This window comes from Sus scrofa, chromosome 12 (genome assembly GCF_000003025.6).
Source record: "Sus scrofa isolate TJ Tabasco breed Duroc chromosome 12, Sscrofa11.1, whole genome shotgun sequence".
NCBI classification, from domain to species: Eukaryota; Metazoa; Chordata; class Mammalia; order Artiodactyla; family Suidae; genus Sus; species Sus scrofa.
Window position 1 is genome coordinate 2,356,408 of NC_010454.4, and position 22,368 is coordinate 2,378,775.

Below are 22,368 nucleotides of genomic sequence, written 5' to 3' on the forward strand. Positions count from 1 at the left end.
TGGTATTACAGTACCATCCACCCATTCTTGCAACAAGGGCTGGAGCAGGCCTCTACTGCCCTCCTGTGGACACGGATGGTATTACAGTACCATCCACCCATTCTTGCAACAGGGCTGGAGCAGGCCTCTTTACTGCCCTCCTGTGGACACGGATGGTATTACAGTACCATCCACCCATTGTTGCAACAAGGGCTGGAGCAGGCCTCTTTACTGCCCTCCTGTGGACACGGATGGTATTACAGTACCATCCACCCATTGTTGCAACAAGGGCTGGAGCAGGCCTCTTTACTGCCCTCCTGTGGACACGGATGGTATACAGTACCATCCACCCATTCTTGCAACAAGGGCTTGAGGGGCTCTCTATACTGCCTTCCTGTGGACATGGCTGGTAGTGCACGTACTGCTGAATAATTACTGCAACAAATGCTGGGACATAACTCTACTGCCTTCCTGTGGATATCGTGGTAGTACACGCACCACTCTCCAACTGCTGCAACAAGTCCTTGAGCATGTCTCTTTACTGCCCTCCCATGTACATAAGTTGTAGTACACGTGCTGCCCACACAGGTCGCTGGGGAAGGGGGACAACTGAGGGGCTGGGGAATGGCCTCTGCAGTGCTGCATCAGGGCCAGGTAGGTCATTTCACACTTATCACACTCCTTAGCCTCTCCAAGGTACCCTGGGACCCCCTACTTTTGCTCCCAGCAGGTTGTCTTGCTCCCACTTTCCAGAGTAAGAACTAGCGGGATTCTGCCAGTATCAGCCAGGTCATCCCAAGAAAATCCAGGCATGTGTGGTCTTGATTCCAGCCTTGTCTCACTGGTTTCTTGGCACTGACTAGGCCAGAAGCAAGCTGGCCTCCTCCGAGGTGTATGGGCTGCCAGCCAGGTAGACAGTGGCCCAAGGCAGGGGGTCATACCATGGGACGAGCCAAAGAAGAAACAAAGTAACAAATTACTTTTCTAAGGATATGGGGACCCCCTTCTCAGAGAAAAGCAATACCCCTGGGGGAGCAAGAGAGCTCGTGCTGGGGATAGGGGTGAGGTCCCCAGGCCAGGAGGCCCATCACACCCACTCAGGACTTCTAGGCACACCCTGGGGAGGCAGAGGCTCCAGCAACTCTGTAACCCATTTAAAATGCTCCTACCCATTTGACCACAGTTTCTGTTGCAGCAACTTATCCTTAGATATGTGCATGAAGATGTGTGAGCAGGCATGTTCAGTGCTGAGTTATTTATAAAATTTAAAACCTAGAAACACACCCTCTCCAGCGTTTGTTATTTGTGGACTTATTAATGATGGCCATTCTGACTGGGGTGAGGTGGTACCTCATAGCAGTTTTGATTCATTTCTCTAATAAACAGTGATGTTGAGCATTTTTTTCATGTGCTTGTTGTCCATCTGTATATCTTCTTTGGAAAAATGTCTATTCAGGTCTCCTGGTCTCCTGCACTGTTGGTGGGAATGTAAGTTGGTACAACCACTATGGGAAGTACCTTAGAAAACTATACTTAGAACTACCATACGACCCAGCAATCCCACTCTTGGGCATTTACCCGGACAAAACTTTTCTTGAAAAAGAAATATGCACCTGCATGTTCACTGTGGCACTATTCACAACAGCCAAGACATGGAAGCAAGAGGGAGGGGGAGGGTGGGGGAGGGACTAGGGATTTGGGGTTAATAGATGCAAACTATAACCTTTGGAACGGATAAGCAATGGGATCCTGCTGTATAGCATTGGGAACTATGTCTGGTCACTTGTGATGGAGCATGATAAGGTGAGAAAAAAGAATGTATACATGTATGTGTTACTGGGTCACCTTGCTGTGCAGCAGAAAATTGACAGAACGCTGTAAATCAGCTATAATGGAAAAAATAAAAATCATTATAAAAAAATAGAAACGAGGGAGTTCCCATTGTGGCGCAGTGGTCAACAAATCCGACTAGGGAACCATGAGGTTGCAGGTTCGATCCCTGGCCTTGCTCAGTGGGTTGGGGATCCGGCGTTGCCGTAAGCTGTGGTGAAGGTTGCAGACACGGCTCAGATCCCGTGTTACTGTGGCTCTGGCATAGGCTGGTAGCTACAGCTCCGATTGGACCCCTAGCCTGGGAATCTCCATATGCTGCGAGAGCAGCCCAAGAAATGGCAAAAAGACAAAAAAAAAAAAAAAAAATAGAAACGAGAACTGTCCTCAGTAAAGGAATTATATTTTCCATTATTCTATATTAAAAAAATAAAACCTAGAAACAACCTGAAGTGTATAAGAGAATTACTAAACAAAACATGTACATTTGCAGAGTGAAATGTGATGTACTTTTTCTAAGGCTATTTAATGGAAGATGTTGAATACAGCCAATAATGTAAAATAAAACATTACAAGCATAGGAAAAAGCCCACTCCTAAACTTGCTGTTTGTCTACTTTTCTCTTTGTGTCATTTTTCAGTAAAATTAATGAAAACAGACAAAAATGGCTTAAAAACTGATATATAGTAATATATGTCCTTTAGGGTTGTGTGTGCATTTGTGTATTCACACGTGTTCATGCATGTGAACATGATGCACTAATGTGTGCATGCTTGTGTGTGTGCATTTGCTCACCTGTGTGCATGGGGATGTGTATGGGCGTGTAAGTTTCTGTGTGCCTTTGTGTGTGTGAGTACGATCATGTGTGTTTAGAAAAATTTCCAGAAGGAAATACATCACAATTTCAGAATACATTACGTCTGGACGGTGGGATTGCAGCTGTCTTATTTTCTTCTTATACCTTTCTGCATTTCTAGGTTTTCTACAATTAAAAATGCATCACTTTTACAACTAGAAAAAAATGAAAAGTGAATGAACATGCTGAGCACCCCTTGCTCACGCCAGTCCTGCTGCGAGCGGTCTGTTCCCCTTGAGTGCCGGACCCACCCCCACTCCCCCCAGAGCCCCACTCCTCGGGGCCTAGGTGTGTGCAGGTGGCGTACCAGGTTGGTCTTTTCCTTCTGGAGCTTCAGGATGAGCTGGTGGAAGTACTTGGTCATCTTGTTGGAGGTCATGTGTTCCTGCAGCTTCTCCACAATGGAGGCCTCCATCTTCCTCCTCAGCTCCAGCTCGTGCTGGATGGTCTGGTGGAGAGTCTGCAATTCGCCCATGGTGGCTGCGTATTCCTGGAAAGAAAGAGTCAGAGGGTGGATGCCGTGAAGGAGGCCAGGAGACACGCCCTGTGGTGGGGAACGTGGCCGTACCATTTGGGCCTTGCCCAGCGCGTCCTCTGTGTCCAGCAGGGTGAGCCTGTAGGTGCTGAACTCGTTCTGCAGGGCCTCCTCCTTGGCCAGGCACTGCGCCGTCAGTTTCTGCATCAGGCTGGCTTCCGTCTCTGCCCGATTCAGGATGCTGGCCAGTTTCTCGTTCTTTTCTTCCTCCTTCACGATGGATTTCTTATAGGCTTCGAGCTCACCGTCCATGGACTTGGCTTGATGCTGGCATTCGCTGCCAAAATTGAGAGAGTAAAGCCAGGACCTCAGAACACCAGTGGGTGCAGCGGTGACTCTCCTAGAGGCAGCTCACGGTAGGACAAGAAAGAAACTAGGAAACCAGCTCTTAGTAGCTGAATCTTGACTGCTGTTTTCTAATGTGTTAGAAATACTATTACCCATCTCAAGTCCAAGTCTAAACTTCTAACGTTGTGATCACGGGAGGGGAGAAAGGGCAGGAGACTTGCCTTATGCGAGGGTTGGGGGGGTGGGGTGTAGCTACCAGCCCACTTCCCTTAGTCATGACCCTAATCTTGGAAAGGAAACGGTCAGCTCAGCTTTGCACACATGAACACGAAGTTCACATTTGAGGCACACGCAGTAAGTGGGGTGGCTCGGAAGAACATGGGCGCCGTTTCTTCAAATCCCCTCAGCATACTGGCCGTGAAGGGGGAGGGGGAGGGGGAGGGGGAGGGAGTGGGATGGATGAGGGGTTTGGGGTTAGTAGATGCAAACTATTACATTTAGAATGGCTAGGCAATGAGGTCCTGCTGCACTGCACAGGGAACTATATTCAGTCTCTTCCATTATTTCCACGATGGAAAATAATACAAAAAAGGGAATACACACACACACACACACACACACACACACACACACACACACACACACATGACAGGGTCACTTTGCTGTACAGCAGAAATTGGCACAACACTGTAAATCAACTATAATTTTTAAAATGCTAAAAAGAAGAAAGTACCCATAATTGATGTCAAAGTTAAAAATGCAGATCCTGGAAAATGGAATTTGAATTTTTGTGCATGAGACATTTTCTCCCTTTCATTCTGAGCTGTCCAGTTGTAATTTAAACATACTTTTCTCCATTTAGATTATCTTATCCTTTGAATAAGTTTTTTTTTTTTTTTTTCTATTTCTTGGGCCACTCCCGCGGCATATGGAGGTTCCCAGGCTAGGGGTTGAATCGGAGCTGTAGCCACCGGCCTAGGCCAGAGCCACAGCAACGCTGGATCCAAGCCACGTCTGCAACCTACACCACAGCTCATGGCAACGCCAGATCCTTAACCCACTGAGCAAGGGCAGGGACCGAACCCGCAACCTCATGGTTCCTAGTCAGATTCGTTAACCACTGCGCCATGACGGGAACTCCTGAATAAGTTCTTACTCAAAAATTCAAAAAGCACTTTCTTCTTGAACTAGAATAATACCTTCCATATTTTTCTCACATCTGTTCTCAGGTCTTTGATTCTCCTCCCCAACCAACCTGTTACTGTTTCTTAAATGCCTTTCCATATATATCTCATGCATATATAAACGTTATGTTTGTGGGTATTTATACATTTCTCTCCACTTAAAAAGTTACAAGCTTAGTATACCCTATTCTACTCTTTCTTGTGCTTACCTGAGAGAGATTCAATATCAGTGTACACAGAAATCGCCTTGATTCTTTTCAATGTCCAGACAGTATTTTAAATACCTACCTCATTGATATACAATTAGGCTTTTTCCAGTACTCTAGGTGTTTTTCCTAATTTCACCAGTGTACCAATAAACATCTGAGTGCTTAAAAAAAAGAAAGATACTGGAGAGAAACACTGTGTTCATGTAGCAAAAGATTCAATGTTACCGAGGTGTTAATTCTCCCCAAGCTGATCTATAGACTCACTGCAATTCCAATCTCAATGCCAGTTTCTCACTTCCCCCAAGAAACTGACAAGCTCATTCTAAAACTTATACGGAAATTCAAAGGACTTAAAAGAGCCCAAATAATTTTGTAAGGGAAGAACAAAGACTCCCACCATCCAATTTCCAGATTTTCTATAAAGACGTACCTATGAAGACAATTGGTATTGGGGAAAGAATAGACAAATGAATAAATGGAACAGGATGGAGAGTGTCCACACACACACACACACACACACACACACACACACACACACACACACGACTGACTGATTTCTGACAAAGGTGGCACAGTATTTCAGTGGAGAAAGAATAGTCTTTCCACCAGTGGTGCTAGGACAACTGGAGATGGACATAAAAAAAAAAAAAAGACTGAACTTCAGACCGTAACAAAAATTTACTTGAAAGAGATGACATACCTAAATGGAAGAGCTCAGATTGTAAAACTTTAGCAGAAAATAGAGGAGAAAATCCTTATGATGCTGGGTCAGGCGGATTTCTTAGAGAGGATATAAAAAGCATGAATGATGAATGAAAAAAATTACTTGGATTTCATCAAAATGAAAACACTGTTGAGAGAATGAAGAGACAAGACAGACTGGGAGGAAAATATTTTCAAAAATGCACATCCAGGAAAGGACTTGTATCCAGTTAATGGGATAAACCAGTTGGCTTAAAAGTGAACAAAAGACACCTTATCAGGGAAGATATACGGATGGCAAACAAGCCTGTGGAAAGATGCTCAATATCGTTAGTCTTTAGGGAGATGCAAATGAAAACCTCAACAGGACCCCTCGACATACCCACTAATGGCGAACATTAAAGGGACAGCATTATTGAGTGTGGGCAAGGGTGGGAGCGATTGGGAATCTCCTCCTCTGCTGGTGGGAAGGTCAAATGGAACAAGCCACTTTGGGAAACAGTTTATTTGCTACCGCGTAAAATACACACTTCACCAGTAACCACATGAGATGTCTGTCCACACCAAGACCTGTACAGGAAGTCTTAGCAGCTCTGTTCAGCCTACCCCCAACCTGGGACCAACCAAATGCTGACGTGTCCACACGATGGAATAGAGCAGAAGGCTGCTCAGCAGTAAAAGGACCGACTCCTGATGCTGCAACAAGCCAGACAGGAAAAGCTACGTGTCACGTGACTTCATTTGTATGACATTCTGGAAATGTCAACTATAGGGGACAGAAAGCAGATCAGGGTTTGCTAGGGACTGGAGGTGGGGAGAGGTACAGATTGTGGGGATGCAGGAGTATCTGTTGTCTTGAGTATGTGATGGATACACGTCTCTGTTCACTTGCTGAACTGAACTGGGAACTGAAAAAGGGTAACTTTCGTACATAAATGATCGACAAACCAAAATTTAAAACGTTATTCATTTTCTTTTTTAGGAAGCAGCAGCCTTATAAATGTCTCGAATTTGGCAATAGAAACAAGACATCCAATTTGTATGACAGAAATCGGAACGCTTGCTAAAATACACGTATGGGGAAAGAGAAACCAGAACGCTAGCTAATAAATTGTCACGTCACAAAAGAAGAAAGGCAGTGGTATTTTTAAATCCTTATCCCTGTTTTTCTAATTTCCTGTAACGTGATCACTTAATCCTTGATAAATATTATTTTTAAGAAAGACACCCTTTAAGCTTTGCGTGGTGGCTGCATCACGGCCAGTGAGGTTTATCTGAGACACAGTTATTACTAGTTGAAAAAATAAAAAACATACTTTAAAAATGTCCTTGATTAATGGGTACCAGTAGAAAATAAACAAAACAAAAAGAACGGGTGGAATCTACGACATGTGCGAAGCTTGGCTCAATCTGTTTGAGGATTAAGAGGGATCTTGTCGCAGGATCTCAAGGTGATGAAGGTGACAGATTATTGCCCGCAGGGGTGCGGAGCCCTGCCCGCCCCACGCCTGTCCTGTAGGAAAGCATGGCAAAGGCAGATAACAGGACACAGGGGGCCCGTTTGTGGCCCTATCCCCAAGGGGTGTAATTTCTAGGTAGGGTGTCGCCCCTCCCCAGCTTAAGCCCAGTAGTCTTTGTGCTTACTGGCTTGTTTTGAGACGTTTCACACTGCAAACGACCTGTATGCTTTGAATGTATGACTTCTGGTGTTTGCTGCGGCTTCACCGTGGCTGAGACCCACTCGATGCGACTTTGTCACTCACATTGCAGAGTTTTGGTGGAAGCGCCCAGTCGTTAAAGCCTTGGTTTGGCAGGGACCTGGTGTCAGGTCACAGGCTGGGTCCAGATCATCAGGTGGCCCACCAGCCTGGGGAGCCCTGGGGAGGGACGGCCACCCGGCTTCCCTGAGTGGGGAGTGGGGATGGGACTCAAGGTGTCATTGGGGCAACCCCAAGGGCCTCGCCTGTGCCCTGTGCCGGGGGACACATTATTAATTGGGTGCGCTCTGTGGCTGCTGCGGCCTTGGGTCTCCAGGGCTGCAGGCATCCCTGGGCTTAGGGGACATGGGCGATGATGGGGTGCCACCTGCCAGACCCCAGGCCTGCCGGGGCCGTGGTGGCAGTGCCCACGGTCAGCTGGCTCACACGCAGGCTTCCACCTTCCCTTCTCCTCCCAGGGGGTCAGGGACCCTCGCAAAACCCAGACAGTTCCCGGTGTGGGGGGGAGGGGCGGCCAACATCTGGACCATCAGTCAGAAAAATCACCATTTTCACTCATTTTCTAAAACGGTCGACACGCTACAAGTTGGTATTTGGTATTTGGTTCACCTGCTGAACTGGCCTGGACGTCCCAAGAGATGCAACATCTTGTCTTAGCCACACCCTGACCTTCGTCAAACTGGCTCAGATTTCCTCCCTCACAGCTTCTGGGCACAGCTCCTCCGTGGCTGAAGCATTTAGAGCTGAGTGAGAACCAGCTCCTGATGACTTGTTGCTGGGGCGGGTGAGGGTATATTTGCTAAAACGAACATTCCCTGTGTGCCTAGTTTTAAAATATGACATTGCTTTCTTCTTCAGTCAAACTGGCACAGCCCGAACGTGTGACCCCATGCCAAGCTGTCACGGGCTTTAGAACGCCGCTGTTGGGGGTGTGATCATCACAGCCCTCCCGGGAAAGACCTGCCGGTCTGCCAGGCAGGTGCCCTGGAACCCGGAACCTCCCGGCTTGACAGGGCACACACTTAAACACGTGCTGTAGGCTACAGGAGTCCTGGACGTGGGCTGTACGGCAACACGGTGCTAGAAAAGGCAGGTGGAGACCTCGGCTCCACCAGAAGCTAGAAGGTGGGGAAAGAAGGAATGAAGGCTCTTTATGTCCCGGTTTGGGAAGATCTTTAGGACGTGTCGATGGAGTGAAAAGAGCCAGGCACAGACCACACTGCGAGAGGGAGAACACAGGACACGAACACGTGTGCTGTGCTGTCACAGACCACGAAGGTGGGAGACCCCGGAGCAGGAACATGTTTGCGGGAAGGGGCGCGGGTGACGCTGGCGGCTGGTGGGAGGGCGGCCTCCCTGGACAGGAGTCTACCAGGATTTTAACCGAGAGGTTGTGTTATCTATTCAAAAGATGCCCTTTCAAAAAGAGAAAAAGAAGGATGGCCGAGTCATGTCTCTGCAAACTTGCAGGCACAACCTGGGGGACAAGGCGAGGAGGGGAGTCATGGGGGCACCCGAGGTGGTCCTGGGGCACAGAGGGGACCACAGGGAGGGCCACGGGGGAGACCCCTTCCCGCTGAAGTCCAGGACCCCTGGAGGAGAGCACAGGCCACAGACCCTCAGCCTCGACAAGGTCAACATGGGGCAGGAGGGAGAGCCGCCCGCCAGCCAAGGATTCTCCTGCACCGAATAAGAGGCAGCACTGAGTCTGCCCACACGGGGGGTGGGGGGCAGGGAGGGCCCCAAGCCCTGAGCCCACAGCCTGCCCTGTTCTTCCACCTGCATATTTAAAGGGCAAGCGGACTCTGCCCACATAAGTCCAACAGCGATTCAGGGAAGTGAAGGAAACTGCTCTTCATCCAGCATCGCCCACGTAAAAATGGCTTGTTTTTAAGGCAAGTCAACATGCAGGCTTCCACTTTTGCTTTTCCTAATCACAGGACCAAGAAGGAAAGTATCTCCCAGCTGTCGTTCTAGCAGACGCCACGCCACAGCACTGGCCAGGCGACCCATTCTCTGCTCCCCACGGTCAGCAAGACTCCTGGGCCCGGCTCTCCGCCAGGCTGCGTGCCAGGCACCAGCAGCGGAGGCCAGGTCGAAGCTAGGATGTGCTCCGGCCAGAACTGGCTCTCACATCTAGGCTCCGAGCACGCTGGCCGTTTGGGGAACTGAGGCAGCCCCTGTCTCCAGCGCCCCACCCCGGCCACACGTCCAGCCCTCATGAGAAGTGAGGGGACTGAGAGGGGGTCTCCTCCTTCCCCTCGCAGGGAGATGAAAGCAGGATTTCTGTTGGAACTCAGGCCTCAGCAGAACAATGGAGAAGGGATAGGGTTTCTGCACACACCTGGTGGGACTGCAAATCAAAGGATACCTCCATCTCCCCCAGATAAATATCCCCCCCTTCTCCTTAATCCTCCCAGGAAATCTGAGCATGAAAGCTTTGCTGCTCCCGCTGCCACGGAAAGTTTGAAAGGATTTAAGAAACACGGAAATCTTGGCGAACAATAAGGGAGCTTTCAGGACGGAAGCCTGGGCTGCAGGGCTGCGGCTGCAGGTGCACCCTTTGTTCCAGAAGAGCCACGAATGGGTGCTCCGAGCTCACCTGGGAGGAGGCAGGAGTCCGTGCTCCACCCGCCTCCACGTCCCACGCACGTCACAAGCTCTCCCAACGCTTGCCCAGGCCCCGCCTGCGGCCTGAACCACCCAGCCCACCTCCGAGGCAACACCCGAAGGACCGCCCATACCTGAGCGCCTCCTGGATGGTCTTGTGAGCCTCATCGCGGTGCTTCATGCCCACCAGGCTGGTGGCCCACTGCTGCAGGATGCGCTTTTTCTCCACGTTGATGGTGTCAATTTCCATGCAGGCCTGCGGGGCCGGTGGGGTGGGGGCAGTGGCGTTGGTCTCAGGCCATTTCACTCAGAGCCCCGAAAGGATGTGGGGGAGCCCGGAGCTCCCCAGATCACCTCTGCCACCCTTGCTTTTCTTTTTCTGCATCAGCAGAGGGACACACGTGAGATGAAACGCTGCTCCAACACCTGCTTGAGCCTTGAGCCCCTGCTGGGACTCAGGAATGTAACAGAACCCACTTCCTGGGGCCGGAGGATCAGACAGGATGGTGCCTGTACGCCCAGCACGTTCTTAGCTCAAGCACAGGTGCTGTGTTGTGTGGGGCTCAGAGCGTCCTGATGGGTCACCCCAGTGGGATCCCTGCACAGTTGGTGGGCTGGCTACGTGCGGAATTCCTGGAGGGGCACTGAGTGGGGACCGGGGCGACACCTTCATTGGGGATGAACATCTGCTCTCGGTGGACGAGCGTGATGTACGCTAGAGGAGGTCAGAGTGGACTCCCACCCTCACAGGATGATAACGGGGCAGAGATGGACAGGAAAGGAAGCATTGACCCTGGGGATCCCACTCTCGGTTGTCGAGGTTTTAAAAACCACCTCCTCGTTATTACTGTAGAGCACAGAGCGGTATGAATTCCTTATCCTATGATCAGTGAGACATTTCTGGACCGGGGTCGGTTATTAACCGAGAAGGCTGCTCTGTACCAAGGAGCAGGTTGTGCACTGCCCAACAGTGCCCGTCAGAGGCAGTGGGCACCAAAACCACGAGGCTTCTCTCCAGGCTAGGCTGTGTGGGGCCCTTCAGCCAGAGGCAGGCGCCTCCCCGGTGCTCCCCAAGGCCGTGAGACAAGGGCTTGCTGACCAGGGGTCAGGCTGAGACGCAAAAACTGAGGCTGAGCTCGGTCAGGATAGTTCCCCTTGTTTGAATGCTTGATTCCAGGTGGAATATATTTCAGCGTGTGGTTTGAGGAAAAGATGTGATATTTTTCCCCAAATGATTAACCCAATCCTAACATCTGGGCACATAACTCACTTGCTCGCCATTAATTTATAATCCCTGAAATTTCTGTATAAACATTTCCTTGACTCTGGACTCGCACGGGCGCCCACAGCCTACCTGCCTGTCCCTGACTCCAGGAACTCACTATTTTAGCCCCAGGGTCTTATGGTGTTTAATACTAGGTGGACCACCAGGCCTGTCTGTCCAGGACGCTCCGGTGTTAGCCGGGAAGGTGCCACGTCTCAGAAAACCCGTCGGTTCCAGGCAAAGTGGGACCGTGGGCCAGCCTTCATCGAGTCCAGAACTTCCTCCCTGGACGATTCTCAGCCAGTCCCCTGAGTTTAGTGTTCAGATAAACTTAAGAATCACTTTGCTAACTAAGAAGCGATTCCCCCTGAGATTGTGATGGGAGAACATTCTAGGCGACGTATACTCGCAGGCTGGAGAGGACTGGGCCCTCTCAGGGGGACCCAGGTGTGTTTGTTCATTTGCTCAAGCCCGTTTGGCTCTGCTTCAGTAAAAACAGGTTTCCTTCATGTCGTAACTGCATGCACGGATGCAGAGGGTGATTCGCAGATTTAAAAAGTCACGGCAGCTTTGGTCTCCAGTGCTGGCCACTGGATTCGGTGCTCCTTGAGCCCGAGTCCCCCATTCCCCATGGAGAGGAGATGCGGGCACTGCCCCGGGCTGCCCAGGCTGAGCGTGGTTAGAGAACCTTCAGTCATCCCGGGAAGAGGCCTGCTGTTGCTAAGGAACTTGGTGAGGACCCCCCAGCGTGCAGGACAGAGTGTCCCGGCTCCTGGGAGGCCTTTCAGTCTATGTCCCTGGCTGTGGGGGAGAAGGATGTTGGCCCCCAACCAGTATCGACTCTGTTCCCACTGTGGGTCAGCCAGGGGCTCTGAGATGGTTACACGGACCAACAGATGTTCAGGGGGCTGGGTGGCCAGCTGGGGGCTCGATCATTCCCCCAGAGGGCATGCAGGCCCTGCCTGGGCACTGCCAGAGGGCGCTTACCTCGTTCACTGCTTTCCTGAGCATCCGGGTGTCCTCAACCTGCGCGTGGTACTGAGCCTCGAACAGCGCGGTTTGTTCTTCCAGCTGGTTGGCTCGGGTGGTGAGCTGGTCCACGTGCAGGTCCTGATAGCGAGGGGACAAGGTGCGCAGAGAGGTGGGTCCCCATCAGCCCCGACCTGCACAGGCACAGCAACCCCCCCCACCACCACCTCCCCCGGGCTGCTGGAGGCCAGGCCCAGCGGTTGTCACACAGGTGTCACCTTCGCAGAATACCTGCTGCTGCTTCTCCAACTCGGCCCGAGAGCGCTCAGCCTCTGACTTCTTCACAACGTGCTTCATTATGAGGATGTCATCCCGCACGTCCTGGTCCATGTTCTGCATGTAGAAGAGATGCAGAGCCAGGGTCTCCATCTCCGTCTGCAGAGCCGCCACTGGGGGAGAGAGGGGCGGGGGTCCCAGCATCGCCCGGTGGCCGGGATGGAAGACGCACCCTTCCCCACGCTGTGGGCTCGGCCTGGGACATGGCTTTTATCTTTAATTCCATTTTTTAATTTTTTATTGAAGTCCAGTTGATTTACAATATCATATTAGCTTTGGGTGTGCCGCAAAGCGGTCTGATTGTGTGTGCGTGTGTATATTCATTTCCATTATAGTTTACGATATTGAACACAGTTCCCTGTGCTACACAGTAAACCCTCGTTGTTTCAGGGAAACGGCTTTTGAACTACAAAGGCCCAGACCTTGCCTTCAAAGCCCTTACAGTCTAGTTGGCGAGATAAAAACAGCCGTCGCCTCCGTCCACCGGTGGTAAGAAGCCCTCCACTCCCACGAGATCCTGCGTGTCCAAGGAGGTTCTGAAACAGCGTGGAGGTTACGAGGCCTCGTTTACACTTTGAGGTTGGGGATCTCAGGTACGGTCCTAAATCCCCAGGATGAACCCAGCCTCGCAGGCGGCTGAATACCACCGAAGCCCCCAGTCCTGAGGAATGACTTCTTTTAACCAAACGCACCAGGATGATTTATAAGCTTGAACGCAGTTTATTCAAGGAGCCAGACCTCAACTGGTAAAAGTTTGCTCACTTGCGGAGACTCTTCCTTATTCAGTGCACAGATCCAGATGATCGAGTTATAGACCAAACGGTTGCTGGGGGATATGTGTTGGAGGCAGGTGTTCCCGGAGGAGGGACCTTAAACTTGAAAAAAACATCGTCTTGTGCCCCCGAGAGGCCTGAACACGAGGAGGGGAGGTTGGGGCTCAGACACCCAGGGCACCACCCCGTGAGGACACGGGGAGAAGCTGGCCGCCCACAAGCCCCGGGGCGAGGCCTCGGAGGAACCACCTGGCCAACGCCTCGATCTTGGACTTCTGGCCTCCAGAATGATGAGCAGGCAACTTCTGTTGTTCAAGCCGCCGGGTCTGCCACCCTCTGTGGGGGCAGATGGAGCTGACTGCCCTTGGCACACTGCCCTTCTTTGCTGGTTGAGCAGCTGTGAGTCAATATTTCAAATATTCTTTTAACTTGTATTCTTTCAATGTTAGTGAAGTCAAACCTGTTTTTACAGCTTGAGACTGGCTTTCCTTCGCAGACTTGCCTGCTTATTCCATCGGCCCTCCTTCCACTGGCGGGATGATTGTCTTTTACTCATTGAGGCTTCGAAGGGCCCTTTATGTAATAAAGACAGGGTGTGCAGAATTCTTCATGGTTCCCACAACCTTTGCCCCCAGTGTCACTCCTGCGATTAGCTCTTGTTTGGGGGCAAAAAGGAGAACGTATCGGGTGGGCCTCACCTAAGCAGGCCAGTCCTCTAGAAGCAGTTTTCTTGACCTGGTGGTAGGAGAGAGGCTGGGGAGGGGGCTGGAGGCTGGGGAGGGGGCTGGTGGCTGGGGTGGGGCTGGAGGTTGGGGAGGGGGCTGGAGACTGGGGTGGGGGCTGGAGGCTGGGGAGGGGGCTGGAGGCTGGGGTGGGGGCTGGAGGCTGGGGAGGGGGCTGGAGGCTGGGGTGGGGGCTGGAGGCTGGGGAGGGGGCTGGAGGCTGGGGTGGGGGCTGGAGGCTGGGGAGGGGGCTGGAGGCTGGGGAGGGGGCTGGAGGCTGGGGAGGGGGCTGGAGGCTGGGGTGGGGGCTGGAGGCTGGGGTGGGGACGGGGGAGTTCATTATGAGGATGTCACTTTGACTGAATAATGGCTTCTTGAAAACAAGTAAATAGATGACTATGTTAAATCAAGTTCAAGTTCACCCAGAAACATCCTGCTGTGGATTTTAACTGTAATTGGATGGAACTGCTGCTTAATTTGGAGACAAATGACTTTTCTACAGCGCCTCTTCCCATCTGATAACACTGTTGTTCCATTTATTTAAATCTGTTTTATGTCCCTTAGTAAAATTTTATTGCGTTTCTTCAGATAGGCTTATTCACTTCTTACTAGATTTATTCCTAATTATGGTTGCTAGAGCTATTACGAATAAGATTTTTTAAAAATTATAATTTCTCATTGAATATTACTGGCAGAAAAGAAAAGTAGAGATTTTGTATTCAGCCACTTTCTAGATCTCTTCCTGTTTTTAGTAGTTTTTTTCCATCAGTAGTCTTGACTCTTCTAGGTAAACAATCATACCATTGGTGGAGAATGAGTTTCATGATTTCATCCAAAATCTATACTTTATTTTCCTGTTTTCTTGTGAGGCTGGAACCTCCAAAACAATGTATCTGCATGTCACTCCTGACCTTAACTGATTATTCCAGGGCTTTCCACTGAGTGCAATTATCTTGTTAGTTGCTGACAAATACTTACAAAGAACTTTCCTTCCATCCTGGTTTAGGATGGATAGTGAGTTTCATCCAAACACCCATTTGGCACCCAGAAAATCATTTTCCTTCTCCTTTAACTTATGAATATAATGCAATAAATCAGTAGATTTCCTAATTTCAAATTATTCCAGAATTGGAGTTCCCTTGTGGTGCAGCAGTGGCGGTGTCACTGCAGTGGCTGGGGACGCTGCTACGGTGCAGGTTTGATCCCTGGACCGGGAATTTCCACACGCTGCAGGCACAGGAAAAAAAAAAAAAAAAATTCCAGAATTAAGCTCTTCTTCACTAGAAGGTATTTTTCTTTTCATATATCATTGAACTTAAGTCTTTTGCTGCTGAGCAAAAATTTAATATTTGCTAATATTTTATTTAGGATTTTCACATCTTGTAAGTAGGACCACTTTACAGTTTTCTGGGTTTGCACCCCGTAAGCTTTTGCAATAAGGATTATACTGAACATTGTAAAATACGCCCGGGAAGAGTTCCCCAAATTTTCCACCCACTGGAGGGCTGATTAACATAGGAAGTGTCTGGTTTCGTCCTGCCCGTAATCCTATGGCATTTTTTTCCCTTTCCCGTTGGAATTTAAAAATCTCACCAACTATGTCTAGGCATGTTCACTTTTCCTTCCACCAGTCGGGCCCTCCATGAATCTTTACATCTGAAGATTCGTCTTTCTTGAACTCATGCAAATCTTTTCCTCTGATGTCCCTGGTTAATGCCCTTAATCTCCTGGAATTTGTATCTTATGGAAACTGACTTTATCAGATCTATTGTCCACACCTTTTAACTCCTGCCCAAAACATCCATCCTTTGGGGGTTTTGCTCTGAATTCCAGGGAGAATCCCTCCAACTGGCCTTTTAACTCACACGTTCAATTTCCAGGAGTGCTGATTGGTCTATTTAGTGTCTTTTTTAAATGAGGGGGATATTATTTTTTTTTTAATTCTGAGTATCCTTTTCCCAAACACTTTGCTCTCATTTGACTGATGAGATGCCCTCTAAAATATGTCACACAGCACCTGGCACACACTGTTTTTGGAACCTGGTGTGTTTGTAGAGGCATCTGCTCTGTCTGTCCAGCCCCATCTACTCTCCTGTCGGGGGACTGCACTGACCACTCATATTTGGATGTGAAGGGCTACTGACTGGTGGGCTTCACCTCCCTCCCAAGGGAGGTGGGCAGCTGTGGACATTCTCCAGAGGCAATGCCCAATGTTTCACCCACAGGACAAGGCAGTGGCAGCGCCTGGTGGCAGGGCTGGGAACATCACCCGCATTCTTTAGTTAGCAGGAGGGAACAATGGTGATGTTAGAAGCACTCTTGCTCGGCTGAACAGTTGCTCTTATTCCCTGTGACCTCAGAAGGGACGCAGCGTCCATGAAGACGTCCGGATCTTTCCAGAAGCCCGTGCACATCTTGAACGTCTGATGTGGGGGTGCTGGTGGGTGCTCACTGCTCCTATGGAGAGAGGGTGGGGGACCCATGTCCTCTTTCAGGTTGGTCTAAATTCTGTTACATCTGGAGGGTGCGGCTCTACTGTGTTGCTGTAAACGGCCCCTCTTCTCTTTTCGGTAGATTCTGTTAATGTGGTGATCATCTGGGAGGGGCACGTACCCCACCTCCATCAACCCAGGCCCCTCTCTTTCATGTCGGGGTCCAAAATGCTTCTTTCAAGATACAGCTGGGATATACGTGTGATTCTGTTTTCTTCCAGATTCTTTAGGTTATTTTCCCCATTACGATAGTAACAATACAGTGGATAAAGGTGGAAACATGAAAAAGCACAAAAATTCAAATGATCTGCTGTGATGATGCTGTTCACTGTGACCCATGACCTCCGCTCTGGGCGAGGCTGCTGCTTAGGTAGGCGCGGTGCACGGCGATATACTGCAGCCCCACTGTCTCTTCTGCTCCAAAGCCACCGGCTTCCCTTAAACTGCGGCACAACCTGGTGCTGCTGGGCTCTGGACCACAGGCCCCTGGGCTCTGGACTGGCCTCATCAGTACCCGCCCAGCTAGTTAAAGCCTGTCCAGTTCCCCTTTCCTTGCCTTCTGGATACCCTGCCTTCCACTCCAGCAGTCCACCAGCCTCTCCTGCTTCTGCCTCCGTGCACCCCATCTGCGGCTTTCAGCATCTGCTGCTTTGCTAATTAGGTGCCTTGTCAGACATTTACGTTTTCCCTCCCTCAAAAGCTTGGGAACCCCCCCAGGACATGAGGAACAAATTTTGCTTTTCCTGATGCCCTGCAATGGCACTCAGGGACGCCCTACCAGGTTGCAGTGACATGCGGGATATGTGAGGATGGCCCTTGGGGTCTCTATGGCCCTTGGGGTCTCTATGGCCCTTGGGGTCTCTATGGCATGTGGGGATGCGATGGCACACAGGGACACCCCACTGGGTTGCGAGGGCACACGGCTTACACTTTTTGCGCTCCTCGTTGGCAGTCTCGCAGGTCCGGGCGTAGAGCAAGCGCACGCTCTGAAGCTCCTCCTCCTTCTGCCGCCTGGCGCAGGCGGCGATCGAGTGGCGGTCATGGTTCTTCTCCAGCTGCATCTGTAGGCGGGCCAGGTGCTGCTGGACCCCGTAGAGGTCCACCCCCAGCTCCTGCCGCTGGACTCGGCTTTGCTTGGTGGCCACGCCCTGCACCGGAGAGAGAAGCTGGGTCACACGCCAGACGCGGACGCACAGCCGGGTGGAAGGCAGGACAGATACGCACCAGCTCTTGAAGCTCCAGCTTCACGTTCTCTATCTGCCGGTTAAGGTAGTTCTTCAGGGCAGCCTGGAATCTTATCATCAGAGGCTAAAACAGTAGAAGAGCAGGGCTGGTTACCATCCTGTTCCCTCCAGGGTGTAGACTGGGGGTGGGCTGGGAATAGATGACTTCCACACTGGGCGCCCCACTTCTGCCTGGGATTCTTACTCCAGAAAGCACGCTCAAGGCAGTGGCTGTCAGTGGGGGTGATTTTGCCTCCGTCCACACCGAGCCGTCACAAGGAAGGGGCTGCTACGGGCACCTAGTGGGTGGAGGCCCACCGATGCTGCTCAGCATCCTACAGTGCCCAGGAAGCCCCCGCCACAAAGACTGATCCGGCCCCAAACGTCAGTAGCGCCGAGGCTGAGCAACGCTGGCTCTGGGTGTGTGGCCCTACAGGGAGGGTGCACTTTACACGCCAGTAGCCCGAAGCCTGTAGATAAACCATTCAGGGAGCAGGGGACACAGGAGCCCTGTGTTCACCGGGTGCTGTGAGTGTGGAGGCGCAGGGCAGGGCAGGCCTACAGGACAGGTGCAGGGGGGTCTCTAAGTCCCTCTTGGTCTGCGTGAGGCCAAAGCAAATCCCAGCACATCTCCTTACGTGGTCTGGGTCCAAAACCACCAGTTGGGACCTGTCTTCTTCAGCCTCATCACTACCCTCGGACTCCATCCTCTCCACCAGGCCCCCTTCCTCCGCCATGCTTAGCTGCTGGATCCTGTCCAGGAACGAAGGTGTGGCTCCTTCGCTGGTGCCGCCGTCAGACTCTGGCGGGGGTGGGGGGGACAGCACGCATCACTGAGGCGTTGATAGAGAAAGTGCTTCTCTGGGGAGTTGCCAGGCAAAGCTGACGTCTAGCCTCGTGCAACATCATGGAAAAGAGACAGAAAAAGCGCCCCGACTGGGTTAGGGCTCACAGGTGCTGTCCACAGGGTCTTCTGCTCATGAATCTTCTACTAGTGATTCAACACATTCCACAGAAAGGGTCACATTTTCAAGACAGACAAGAAGGAAGCACCTTTATAGATACTTTAAAATGCATAGGTAGTGAACGGAAAGGTGGCTTCTTACTGATGGACAGGACTGATTTAAATGGGAAACAGCTGATAAGATTGGGAAGCCGTGAAATATCACTGAGGCTCTAGTATCAGCTTTTCTCCCTGCCTGGGCCGGAGGTCCCGTTTTGTTTTTAACTCGTTTCAATGTGTGCTGTCTGCATGTCACTTGTGAGTGGCATGAGGCCCTGTTAGCTGGACCATCCATGCACGCCCATCATATGGAGTAAGAGATACTGTGGTCTGCTTTCCCACATACTCAACACAGGGATACCAGAGCCAAGAAAAAGGCCCGGGGTGTGCCAGGAGAGTCCGAGACGTGTGGCCAGGGCTGGGGGCTGGGTGGTCGCCAGATCTGGGTCCACACTGGTTCTGCCACTTACACAGATAGGTTACCTAATGACTCTCAGGGTCTGTAAAATGGAGAACAGGCCCTCCTTCCCTGGGTTTCTGGATTAACTGAGATAAAACAGCCAATGGTCCTTATGTTATCCATATCTGTTAGTAATAGTCTTATCTTTGAGCTCACAGCCCAACAGGAAATGAAGTTACAGGTGGTGAATGAGTGACAACCTTCGCACAGAAGGGGATGTGCCATAGCCTGTCTGATGGTACCTGGCTCCTGTGCGGCGGGGCCCTCCGTGCCCGGAGGCTGTTCATCAAAGTCCAGGGATGTGTAGCTGCTCCCTGGGCTCTGGCGGTGCTGAGCCCCCAGAGGGAAGACCTTCTGCTGGAGCGCTCCCTGCAACTGTTTTTAGAGCAAAAATAACCAAATCTAAATTAATGAGCCTTTATCAGGGCTGAGGAGTGATTTGATTTTGATTCATTACAGCGTTCAAAATGCAACAGAGTTGTTAATGCAAGAGAAAACTGTTTGCATAGCATGTGACTTGTGGAAATGGCGAAAACGAAAACCATTTGCCCCCAGCCCCACGAGGAATCCCGGCGGGGTCTCTGCCTGTCTAGATCAGCGCTGAGGCCCAGGCATGTGCTGGACGTGGGTTTCTTTACTCCCAAATGCTGGTCTCCCTGAGCATGGGAAGCAGCATCTCTGAGCATCCTCTTTATGAAAGGATGCTGGAAAGCCTGAGTCCCAGCCAGGGTCTCCCAGGAGGGCTGTTTCTTCTCTCCTTTCCAACGTTCCATTTTGGCAGCATTTCCCTAAGAAAATGTTTTCCCTCAGTAGAAACACTGGGCTCCATTTAAGCTCTAAAGGAGACTTAAGACTCTGCAATGATTATTATTGACAGTAATTACTGCTGCCGATGAACTGGTGAGTATTAGTAACAACAGACAAGGACCCGGTGTTCCCACTGTGGCGGAGCGGAAACGAATCCGACTAGGAACCCTGAGGTTGAAGGTTTGACCCCTGGCCTCACTCAGTGGGTTAAGCATCCAGCATTGCTGTGAGGTGTGGTATAGGTTGCAGATGTGGCTCGGATCCTGTGTTGCTGTGGCTGTGGTGTAGGAGGGCAGCTGTAGCTCCAATTAGACCCCTAGCCAAGGAACAGCATATGCTGCAGGTGCGGCCCTAAAAAGCAAACCAAGACAAAACGAAGAACAGACAATGACCCTGCACAAGACCCTCCCTGAGGGCAGATGCCTGTCACTTCTGCCATTTGCAGGGGAAGCCGAAGCCCTTGCCTAAGTTTGTACAGCCTGCCAAGGGCCATCTCCCCCCCAGCTCCTGTTCTTTCTGATTGGTCTTCCTCAGGTGATGCCGACCCTAGAAATGACTTCCGAGGCATCCAGAACAATAATGACATTAATGGGGCCCAGAGTCCAAAGCCCACCTGTGTCCAGAAAGGGCTTCTCCTAATGAGAAGACAATGAGGTGCCAAACACACCGATGACACAGCAGCGCCCACTCCACAACTAAGCTTCTTCTTAAGACGGAGAGCAGGCCAGGAGAAGGGAAACAGCCCCCTAGTCGGGTTTATAGGCTCAACAAGTGACCCATGCTTCAACTCTCCTGGCTCTCTTAGAAGGGAGGGCACTGTTCGGCTGTTAAATTCTTAAGAGTGATTTTGCTCATGTCTTTGTCATTGGTAACCACGAAGTTTAATTAGGGCTCATCGAATATCGAACTGTGTTATTCTCCAAAACTATTAGCTCTTCTAGGTTTCGCAGGGTGGGGAGGGATGGCATGGTTCGGGAGCTGCCATCACAGCTGCCTGCCTCTGAGCAGGGACGCCCCTTGGTCCTCAGTTTCCTCACCTGTACAATGGGCATAACAGGAGTTCCCACCTCACAGGGCTGCTGTCAGGATGCACTGAGACAGTCCCCGTCAAGGGCATGGAAGGGTCTGGCCCAGAGTCCATGATGGAGAAATGTAATTCGTTCCCTTCCTTCCCCACCCTGCCCTTCAAGTCCCTTCCAGGACAACTCACACCTAAAGCCCATCGGTGAGGCTGGCCCAGCGTGGGGTGATGAATCTGGACAGGCTGTCCCTGGGCCTAGTGGAAGGGGTCTCTGCAGAGGACAGCCTGGCAGGGTCTCTGCCCAAACTTTTGGGGGCTGGTCTGGGTGCGGTTGGCCCAACAGGATGGTGAAGGTGTGTACAGTCAGGGTGGCCCAGCTCGGGGGGCGGCGGGGTGTCTGAGCCTGAGAGGGGTGAGGAGTGTCCGCTTGCGGGTGGGGAAGTGCAGTGACGTTTACACCCAGGGATGTTTCAAGTTCGTATGTTAAGGATGATGGGGACGAGGCTTCACATTGTTGGGAAAAGGAGTGAAAATCTAGAAGGGGAGGAAACGAGGAGGAACCACTTCAGTGGTGGAATTAGAGAGGTTTTGGGGTGAGCTGTGTGTGGGTATGTGCGTGTGGTGTGGTGGTGCCCACTCCTGAGTGGGCCCGGGGACAGTGACATCTCAGTGGCCATGAGAATACCTAGCCCCCAAATCTTGACCTCTAAGCTCTCTCTTCCATGCAGAGGATCCAGGGTCCTGGAGAAAAGTCTAGTTCTCAGGCTGGGGAAGTCTGTGCCTGAGAACAAGAGAGTGTTCAAAGGACGATTGTGGTTACGTAAGAAGAAGAAGGAGAAGAATGGCACCGGTGCGTTGGAAGGACAAGAAGGCCGATTTAAATGGGTTCACTTGTCAAACTGGGGACAGTCTGAGCTTCAGCATAAATAACGATAGCAATGGGTAGCACCCCAGTGCGTGAAATGGGAAACCATGAGGCCATGCAGATACGAAGAAGTATGGGAATAAGGTGAAAGTTTACTGAGGAATGGAGGCTACTGTGGTTTCAAAGCACCCCCATGTCTATCTCAGAACCCGGAGTTGCTTTAATATTTGAAAATCAAGGTAACCACAAAATTAACAAACTAGAAAAGAAAAACACGATCCTCCCAAGAGACACAGAAACATTTTTGACAAAAGCCAACATCCTTTTATGATTAAAAAAAAAATCAACAGATGAGGAATAGCTAGAACTTCCTCACCCTGACAAAAGGCATCTATGAAAACCCACAACTAACATCATACGCGACTTGAAGATTAAAAACTTTCCCTGTAAGACCTAGAACAAAACAAGGATGTCCACGCTTACGTTTCTATCTGACGTTGTGATGGCGGTTCTAGCAGGTGC

At 50.8% G+C, this 22,368-nt stretch overlaps 1 protein-coding gene across 6 annotated transcripts in view; it reads right to left on the reverse strand.

Moving 5' to 3' along the window:
• Nucleotides 1-22,368, reverse strand: part of CCDC40 (coiled-coil domain containing 40) — a 42,114-nt gene that overhangs the window by 14,455 nt on the left and 5,291 nt on the right. For all 6 annotated transcript variants that reach the window (XR_002336938.1, XR_002336939.1, XM_021066502.1 and 3 more), the window contains exons 4-12: nucleotides 19,396-19,528; nucleotides 18,329-18,492; nucleotides 17,692-17,775; nucleotides 17,396-17,615; nucleotides 12,436-12,593; nucleotides 12,163-12,285; nucleotides 10,046-10,167; nucleotides 3,234-3,477; nucleotides 2,973-3,155 (exon numbers count right to left, since the gene is read on the reverse strand). Coding sequence is in view for 4 of the 6 variants with exons in the window: in XM_021066502.1 (XP_020922161.1) it covers nucleotides 2,973-3,155; nucleotides 3,234-3,477; nucleotides 10,046-10,167; nucleotides 12,163-12,285; nucleotides 12,436-12,593; nucleotides 17,396-17,615; nucleotides 17,692-17,775; nucleotides 18,329-18,492; nucleotides 19,396-19,528 (1,431 nt within the window). In the remaining 2 variants the exon portion in view is untranslated. The remainder of the gene's footprint in view (nucleotides 1-2,972; nucleotides 3,156-3,233; nucleotides 3,478-10,045; nucleotides 10,168-12,162; nucleotides 12,286-12,435; nucleotides 12,594-17,395; nucleotides 17,616-17,691; nucleotides 17,776-18,328; nucleotides 18,493-19,395; nucleotides 19,529-22,368) is intronic.